General features: G+C 48.8%; 1 protein-coding gene across 1 annotated transcript; it reads right to left on the bottom strand.

Annotated features, from left to right (window-relative positions):
• Positions 1-4,688: 4,688 nt before the first annotated feature.
• On the bottom strand, positions 4,689-9,230 carry LOC125530893 (probable serine/threonine-protein kinase DDB_G0267514). Its single transcript, XM_048695310.1, has 4 exons — positions 8,424-9,230; positions 6,174-7,464; positions 5,252-5,707; positions 4,689-5,151 (listed from the first exon to the last, which is right to left on the bottom strand). Exons 2-4 carry the CDS (start codon positions 7,161-7,163, stop codon positions 4,915-4,917), a joined length of 1,683 nt encoding a protein of 560 aa, XP_048551267.1. The 5' UTR covers positions 7,164-7,464; positions 8,424-9,230; the 3' UTR covers positions 4,689-4,914.
• Positions 9,231-9,609: the final 379 nt, after the last annotated feature.

Consider the following 9,609-nt stretch of genomic DNA (forward strand, 5'->3'; position numbering starts at 1 on the left):
TATATTGTAGAAAGGAAATGATGAGCTCAATCTCCTCACACCAAATAAGAGTTAGGGTGCTCTTGTTCATATTGGTTCTTTAGCCTAGGCATAAAACCTAGAAGCTTAAAGCTCTTCTATAGCTGGCTTAAGAAGCATCATCGTGTCATTTTCAACATGTGTCATACACCCCCAAAGCCAAAGACTAAAACATACACATCTCTTCCATCTTACAAATCATCACATCGAGCACATCAATCACTAGTAGAATTAGAAGAGGCGATCATGGGTCGCCCTATAGAAGCCCCTAGCGTGGCCTGCCATTAATCAGAACATGGGTACTCATAGTTGATAGAGCCAACACAACCCAAACACACCATCATGGGCTGAAGCCCTCATGATTTGCCACAATAAACCAGTGAAGCCCAAAGGTCGAATCTAACTCATGAGCAATATCCAACTTAAGGAAGACAATGTGCGCATTCTTCTATGAAAAGTCCTGGACGGTTGCTTCACAAGCATAACACTATATTTGACGATGAAATACACCGGGGGTGGCTTCTCGGAGCGGCGCCCGACAACAGTCCTGTCACGGGACCCATATGGCTCAGGTGAAGCCCGATGACAACAGGGAGCCCGGAGGCCCGGATAGAGCTCGGGGACGATCTTGTTGAGCAAGCGAGATGGCGGCGGTGCAAGATCGGTGAACCCCCATGTAAATCCTAGTCCGTGTATTTATATAATACGGGGCTAGGGAAAGCCATTCCCATCTACACCTGTAGTCTATGCTTTCGGTAGCAAAACACCATCTCCGCTGTAATCCCTCGCACGAGGAACTCCACCATGAATATAGATCAAAAGCAGGACGTAGGGCATTACTTCTTCCAAAGGGCCCAAACCTAGTTAACCCCTCGTGTGATCTCCTTTCTAGCACTTCCTGTTGCGTTCGCCACCCTACCGATGGTATTGACCATTCTACGTACCGTTAATAGTGAATTATGCTATGACTTATGGAGACACTTTGATTTGCAGTAGTCAAATTATTCATCTTCGGCTTGACAAGCAATGCGAGTAATTTCATGGGAATCTATGAAAACCCATGAATAAGGCTAATTGGCATACACTCATAGATATCGCTCACCCAGTCCTTCTTTTAGCACAAGAAAATAAAAGCCCGATTCAAAGTATGAAAACTTTATCCATCATAACTAACTCACCATAACCACAATACCGTCCTTAATGATAGACTAACAACATTGAAATAATATGGCCGAAAATCCAACCACGTTGGTGACTTATCAGACGACAATTGTTTGATCACTCCACAAATCTCTCCCATTGGAAATCCACTTCAAAAGCCGAGAAATCCAACACCAAAAAAGGAATCCAAATTCAAAGAAATCGACCTTTTGGCGTACCAATCAACTCAATGAAAATGTTCGACAAGAATTTCTCCATATTTGACGGTGTAGTACAACGGGGGTGGCTCATCCACAGGGATGGCCCAAGAGGCCCACTGTGTACCTAACGACAGTAAGGAGCCCAGAGGAGCAGATGGACATCCCCAGACCTTCTTGGCCTCCCAAGCCTACGCTGGCGGAGGCCTAGATCGCATCTAACATCAATATTTGAAATCCAAAGGTCATTGGATAAAGCTTGTTGGACCGAGTAGTTTTTCTTGTGGGAGAGGGCGAACATCATAGGTGCGATGTCGCGAGGACGCAATCCAATCAACTACGATAAGTTCTAGAACTCGGTAGAGTGCCCATTACCAACGGTGACAAGACTGGCAACCGCGAAGAGGTCACGGTCCTCATATGAGCACGGTGATCCCATACCAATCCAAGGCTCCTTGGTATCCATCCACTCAAACCAGAGCCAGCAAAGACAGAGAGTTGTAGCAAACTTCTCCGGATTGAGCACATCCAAGCCTTCGTGCTTCTTGGGTTTACAAACAAGGTCCCAATTAATTTTGCACTTGCCTCCCGAGACCTTTTCAGTGCCCGCCCAAAGATATGCGCGACGGGTACTATCAATTTCCCTCCCAACTTCCATCGGGGTGTACAAGGGCATAAGATGGTAAATGGCAATGGCGGTGAGGATGGCTTTAACAAGGACACACGACCCGTGTAATCCACATGCCTTCCTTGCCAAGCAGGGAGTTTGCCTGCGACTTTATCCTCCAAGTGCTGAAAATGGATCCTCTCTAGGCGCTTGAACGACAAAGGTAGCCCCAGGTAGCGCATCAGGAACGTGGTGCGCATAGCCAGGAAAGGGTGGATGGCGTAGTCAATGTGAATGTTGTCACATTGAATGGGAGGCACTAGGCTTTTGGAGCAATTAGCAACAAGGTTGGTCACCTCCCCAAAAGAGGCAAGTGTAGTCACGAGGGATGTCCTCCTTAATAGGCTTGACAAAGATGGCATCATCATTGGCATAGAATGAGGTACGGATGGTTGGAGTTCTCTCACGTAGAGGGTGTAGATGCCCTTGGGACGTGTCCTTGTTGAGAAGGTGGTGTAGGGGGTTAATCGCCAAGACAAAGAGAAGCGGGGACAGCGGGTCCCCTTGTTAGAGTTAGAGACCGTGACCATGCTTCAACGGATCATCCACCACACCATTGATCAACGCCCTTGACGAGGCTGTGGGGAGGAGAGCCGAAACCCATTCCCTAAATCTGCTCGGAAAGCATGGTGCCTCAGTAAATCATAAGCAAATCCCATCTCATGGAGTCAAACGGTTTCTTGATGTTGAGCTTGAAAAGCAAGGTTAGAGTTTTGTTGCCGTGAAATTATCATGGATGCTCCTCTTCTTTATAAAGGCATTGGACACAAGGTTTGTCATGTGAGGAGCAAGACGGGTAATCATCATTTTTGCAATAATCATGGCAATGGCATGGACGAGGCTAATGGGGCAATAGTCCGAAATGCTCTCCGCCCCATGCTTCTTTGGTATGAGAGCAATGTTCGCCGAGTTAAGCCAATGAAGGCTGGAAGTACGCAAGTCGAAGAAGTGTTTGACCTCGAGCACAACAACATCCTTGATGATCTCCCAAACAATCTTTGAATAAGGCTCCGAAGAAACCATTGGGGCACAGAGCTTTGTCAGTAGGAAGATCGAAGATAGTCCGTTTGTCCTCCTCCTCCGAGAAGGCATCCCAAGATCTGAGAGGTCATAAGTGGAAGCCAGAGAATTTTTTCAATTAATGTCAATGTGTCGGGGCCGTCCACGTTTGGTGACCTCGGAGAAGTGGTTTTCGACGATTGGTTTTTGTGATCATGATCGGTAACCCACCTGTTGTTGTGCTTGAGGCTATGGATGAAATTCTTCCTTCTTCTATGGTTAACCCGTAGGTGAAATAAGCGCGTGTTAGCATCTCCGTCCTTGAGACTGGTGAGTGGTGATCCTCGAGCTTTGCCTTTTTCGTGCATGATCAAGCACATCCATACTATTTTCGCGCACGGTCAAGCACAACATACTAACCACTTTTCGTTTGAGCCTTCTTCTAATATCACGTTCCTCGACACTTTAAGGTCTATGCTCTTGTGCCACATCAAGTCGGAGAATGACCTCGAGAGCCATGTGAATTTTGACTTTGGTGTGCGCAAAGATCGTGTTGCTCCACTTCCTAAGCTCCTTCTGACCCGTCCTTCTCAGCTTGTGAGAGAGAACATGGTAGGGGTCAACATGGTTCACACCTTGGCTCCAAGCCTCCTGAACCACACACCCTTGAAATGCTTTAATCCTAGATAGATCTGTGTGATCCCGTGCTCGGGAAATACAAAAAAAAAAAGCCACGTGGAGGGGATCGTTGCTTTGGGGGGCTTGTGAGAAGTCCTCTGCTAATGTCGCCGGACCCAGGTTAAAAAAGCACGCCTTGATGAAGAACTGCTTGAGGTCTCATGTGGTTCAAGTGGACGGTGCATAAAACAGCACAAGGACCGGCGCCGGTGCGGGCAAGCTGCGCAAAGGCTCTGTGCAGGGTGGGTGGGCCGGCATGATTCTTCAGCCTCACTCACCAGCATGAGACCTCTGCTGGCGCAGCCACGCGCAATCGCAACGACAGGCACCCCGAGCAACCATCGGCCGGTGCACCACGCCGCCCTGGAACTGTCTACCTGCTTGCTGGTGGCAAACGCGTGCACGCGGTGGCAACTGCTGGCCAGGGAACTGCCACAGCAACGCGTGCCTCAACAACGTCCAGGCCCTCCCACCTTCCGCGTCAGGGCGCCACCGGCAGCGACGGCCAGGACGAACACCCGTCTTCAGCAAAATATCACAGAAATGCAGCAGTAAATCAAACATATCCGAAACCGAGCCGGTCATCCCGCAACAACAAAATATCACGGAAATGCAGCAGTAAAACAAACATATCTAAAACCGAGCCGTCACCTCGCAACAACAAAATATCACGGAAATGCAGCGGTAAAACAAGCATATCTGAAACCGGGCCGTCATCTCGCAACAAAATAAAAAGCACCACGAGGAGTCAGTGGCATGCTGACGAACAAAGGTGCCAATAATTGCGTTAATTAACCACGCACTTGGCCATGATGCTAATGCCGGCGAGTCGGCGGGCTTTCCTCGGCAATCTCTATCTAAATGAGGGACTTCTATAAGAGCAGGCTAATAATCATGACTAACTTCTATCGACGATTTCGACCAATATGAATAATCTGCACTGCGACTGAGCTTAGCAGACAGCGACAGGGAGCAAGAGCCAATGAGATAACACATAGTATAAGTTTGATATGGTATACAACTACTAATAATGTAATAAAAAAGCAAATTGTAGCTCACCTAATAAACATCCGCATCCATGCTAGAATCTTAAAACACGAAATGAAAAGCTTATATCATCTTACGCTAGGCTAGACTAGGGGAGCATACCCAACCGGATAAAATAACGGTCGAAACGATGCTAGATGACTGAGCTCACGCGCTGTGCGATGGCTTCAGTTTCTGAATCCAGTGCTTAAGCCCCTTCTTGTGGTCACTGCTCCTCAGCGCGTCCAGGCAGCCGCCCTGCGACATAACCGACTGGATCTTCTCCAGGGTTTTCACAATCTGCCAGAAATCCGGCCTCTTCTCAGGCTGCAACGCGCAGCACTCCTCAATCAGGGGTCTCACTACTGCTGGGCAGTAATCTTGAGGCTCCATCGCTTTCTTGTTCTGAAACAAAACCAAAGGATTTAGTCAAGGAGAGAACGCGTACATCTTCTGATTACGTTCTGCAAAGAAGGCAAACTCACACTCATAATTAAACTCTTACGTTATTCGCAACGGCATAAGCCACCTGGACTGGGGAGAGGTTCTCGAAAGGAATTCTTCCGGTCACCATCTCCCACAGCAGCAGTCCAAAGCTATATACATCCACCTTCCGGTTGTACGGCTTGCGCTTTAGCATCTCAGGGGCCATCCAGCGGTACGTGCCCTCATCGTCCACTAGGAGATCACATAACGTTTCCTCGCAGGCAATGCCGAAATCAGCAATCTTCACCTCGAACTTCTCATCAAAAAGGATGTTCTCGGGCTTAATGTCGCGGTGGACAATTCCCTGAGAGTGGATGTACTCCAACCCGCGGGCAATCTCCAGAGCGATGGATATGGTCCTCTCCAGAGGGAGGGGGTGGTGCTCTGGGTTGTGCAGGTATGACCTCAAGGAACCTCCAGGAAGAAGCTCCGTAATAATGTAATAAACCGGTCCACATCTATGAGCCGCTACAAGCTGCATTAAGAAGTTGCCAACAAAATGAAATCAGAAGTTACCAACAAAATGAAATGAGACAAGGTTAATCAATAACGAGGCATGATTCACTAATATTACGGACTGTGGTCAGCTCATATAATAAATAAACTTATTGGTGAGTATTTTGAGCACTTGACGGCACACTGAAAATAGCAACGGTGCTTATCCTAAGATAACATCAACTTAATTTTCTTCTTCTGAAGGTGTATAGCAAGTTGGCAGACAATCATGAGTTGATTATAACAAAAGGTTCAACCAAGATATATCCTCAAAGTATTTTTCTATTGCAAAAAAAGGAGCATGAACGTGCCCGTGTGATTTTATTAGATTGCATGACCACTATAAGGCTAAGGGAAAAAAATCAAACCAAACACTCTGCACTATCTATGCCCAGAGATATAATAAGAAAAACAATACATCTTGAAAAGTCTGAATGTAATTATACCTTGATCACATTCTTATGATGCAGATGAGACAATGCATTGATCTCAGTGTTATATTGTTTGTCAAGCTTTGCAGCTATTATCCCACCAGCATCAGGCTTAGGCCGGCGGATAAATTTAAGTGCAACCGGCTTATTGTCGTAAAGTCCTTTGTATAGCCGGCTATGTGCCCCAGAAGCAAACCTATGGCCAACAAGCAGCTTGGTTGGATCAAGTTCCCAATCAACTGTAGATTGCACCGCTTGAGCCATGCTAACCGTACGGCTCCTCACAGTCTCTACTGCACTAACCCTCCTCCTTCCCCCATTGTCAAAGTATCTTCTGGTCCATGAGCTATCCTTCTGAGAATTGTGCTTATCAGAGACCACCAGAGTCGAACACCAATCAGGGCTTGGACCCATATCACACCCTTCCCTGCCCAACGATTTGCCATAGACGCTTTTATCAGATCCCACACGCTTCGGGGGAGGGCTTGTGAACCTCTGACTGCTGGCCCTCGCTTCCCTGAATGTATCTGAAGGCACTACGCTGGGAAGAGGGGACTTGGATCTCAGCTTGTGAGGAGATCCATTAGCCTTTTGATGAAGGTTGGAGCCCTGACTTGTGTGTGCATTATTTAAGTAGCTAAGGAGCATCATCGAGCTTGGGCTCTTGACCAGGCTCCTCGCCCTTGGGGCCTTGGATTTCTCAGACTTTGCCGGAGGGCTCAAAGGAATCTCCAAACTCATCTTCTGCTTGCTGGCCTTCTTCTCATTAGGCTGAAGTGAGGCTCGAAGTGATGGCAAACTAGCAGTATGCTTCAGCGCAGCCACTGTTTCATCATTGCCTCGATCAATGGGCATCGTCACACACTTACTCATGCTCACAAACCTCTGAAGTCTCTGCTCCACATCCCTGCCAAGAGGAGCCACATGCACCCCATGGGAACTAACCCTTGTGTAGACGGTGTGCGAAAACTTAGTCCTCCTAACCCAGGAGGTCTCCGTGTCCATATTGCCGGGAACTAAGGACACGGGGAAACGCTGTCACAAGTGATCAGACTCCAACTTTGGAAGCTTGGATTAGCATGAACCACATGTCGAAGTGAAATTTCGAACAGAAGTCACAAGAAACGCCGCCGGGAGACCTTAGGCCAGGAATCGCAGCGATTCCTCGACCCATTTGCTGCCAAATTCTTGCCGCAAGTTGTAAAAAAGATGGGTGATGCACAAAGAGGTCAAGGGTCTGTTCAGTATCAAACAGATCCCTGAATCTTGCTGAAGAACCCGCGGCAGCCTGGCCTTCTCAAGTATCCTGAAATACAACACGAGGAAGAAAAGATTGTGAGCTGAACTTGGTACGCAACCGGTAGTATTATACGGGCAATTATTGCTTATATAAAATGTCCTGTTCAGCGAATAAAAAACAAAGCAATATTGATCATTATCGGCGGGCATACATAGTTGAATACTCATTTGTAAATCAATAATGATTTGACTTCTTCTCAAGAATTAGCAGAATACAGGCACGAGCAGTTGGAATAACGCGGTTTTTTGACAGTTGGATTGCAGTGAAGCATTAGAGAAACTGCAGGAGCAAAAATTATGACCCGAACAAGCATCATCCAGACCATTTGATTTTCTAGTGAAGACATCGACTTTTCACGCAACGAGACGTCAGATTATGGGGCAACAATTCTCGCGACAAAAAATGAAAACGCGCAAAGCAAGATCTACTATTCCTTTTACCAAGATTATTATTAAATCCGAACACCCCGCCGGTATTATGACTTCCCAAACCACGACCGGAGAACATCTCAGGATAAGTTCAGACTCGGCAAACAGCACCTGAACTTTTCGACTCGACAATGGAGGGTAGGCAAAAGAAGTTCATCTAGGCAAAAAAACCGGACAAATCCAAAAGGCAATGATACGAAAGCAGACGCAGGCCTCGCACAGATTTGCACAGTAACGGCATCGAAAACCCGAGGCGTACTATGAGCACAATGGTAAAGCAATCCGGAGCAGAGAGCTCGAAGAAACTTGAGCACTAGTAACCGGCGAAAAAGGATCCGCAAACAAACAGCGAACTTGCCTTTCAGACGAATGAATTCGATCGAGAAGCACCGAAAGCCGAGCTCACGTCTACGGACACACCAAGATAGACAGCCGACGGCTTTCCAAACGAGCATCCGGAGAGAAGCGGAAGAAGGAGAAAACAATAATCCGAGATGAGATGAGACGTGAGGGAGGAGGAGCAAGAAGCCAACCAACCTTCCTTCCTCGAGGCGGCCGGGAGGTTGAGGGAGCCGAATCCGGATCAGAATGCCTGGCTTGCTGGCAGGTTCAGGTCCCAACCTCCTCCCTCTTATCCCCTCCCCTCTTTCCGCGGCGAGCTCGAGTAACAGAACCGAATCTGATCGGCCGAGGAGTCCGGGAGGGCGGGCGGGTGGATATCAGCAGCCAGGACGACGCATTCAAGGCCCGCACCAGAAAGAAAGAAAAGGGGCCCGGCCGCCCGCCCGGCCGCGCTGACACCCTGTCCTCCTCCCTCGCGCGCGGCGGTGGCCCGTGCCGTGTAGCCAGCCGGTGGGGCGCGCGTACGTACGCGGTACGCTGCTCCCCGTACAGCCCCGGGACTCCTGCCTCTCTCCTCTCCTCTCCCCTCCCGAGCGCGCACGGCTCTTCTATCTATACTATACTACCTCTCCTACCCCAACCGCATTCAGAGGAGGACCCGTCCGCGATACGGGAAGTCCCCGGGGGGCACGGCAGCAGAGGGGCACCGCCGCACCGGCTAGGGCGACCCGGTGGTGGGGCTGACAGGTGTCGATGGTGGCATGTGCGGGGATACAGACTACAGAGAACTGTCCAGCAAGATTAGGAAAGGAGTCAGTTTTGGAGGTGGAGGTGGAGGTGGAGGAGGAGTCAATGCCCGCAGCAGAGACAAGCCAGGTGAGGTAGGAGAGGGGAGGGCCGGGCTTGGCTCGCTCGTCCGTTGTGGAGTGTGGGGTGGCGGGCGGAGGTGGACGGAGAGGGACTGCGGGGTTGAGAATGTCGAGCCCTTTCCGCACGAAGAAAGCAGCCGGGCGTTTCTCCTCGGCGGCCTCCCTGACCCCTCCTTTTCCCTTCCCCACATTCTTTGCTGCCATTATTGGTGATGGTGATGGTGATCCCTCGTAAGCTAAGGATGGGATTCTGCGCGTCATAATCCTTAATGCTTTCTTTTTCTGTAAAATGTACAGTACTAGTGTAGCTGCAATTTTTCTGAGGCTGCGGTGGTTTTTAGGCTGAATGATGATATTTGTGAAGTCTGTTTAGGGGTTGTGAGGAGAGTGGGAATTGGTGGATCATTGTAGCTTACTGTTTATGGCAAAAAGGGAGGACCAATTTTTTCAATTGCTCGTCTTTTTGACACGGCTTATTTGGGTCCATGCAACATAAGACTAGGAAGGTTTGC

Source organism: Triticum urartu, unplaced genomic scaffold (genome assembly GCF_003073215.2).
Source record: "Triticum urartu cultivar G1812 unplaced genomic scaffold, Tu2.1 TuUngrouped_contig_6639, whole genome shotgun sequence".
Taxonomy (NCBI): domain Eukaryota; kingdom Viridiplantae; phylum Streptophyta; class Magnoliopsida; order Poales; family Poaceae; genus Triticum; species Triticum urartu.

Bases quoted from the DNA above. Each gene is read 5' to 3' on its own strand.
- LOC125530893 (XM_048695310.1), bottom strand. From the start codon at position 7,163: ATGGACACGGAGACCTCCTGGGTTAGGAGGACTAAGTTTTCGCACACC. The intron at 5,708-6,173 runs GTATAATTACAT...TTCTTAATGCAG, and splicing joins ATCATAAGAATGTGATCAAG to CTTGTAGCGGCTCATAGATG. The intron at 5,152-5,251 runs GTAAGAGTTTAA...GTTTTGTTTCAG, and splicing joins CTTATGCCGTTGCGAATAAC to AACAAGAAAGCGATGGAGCC.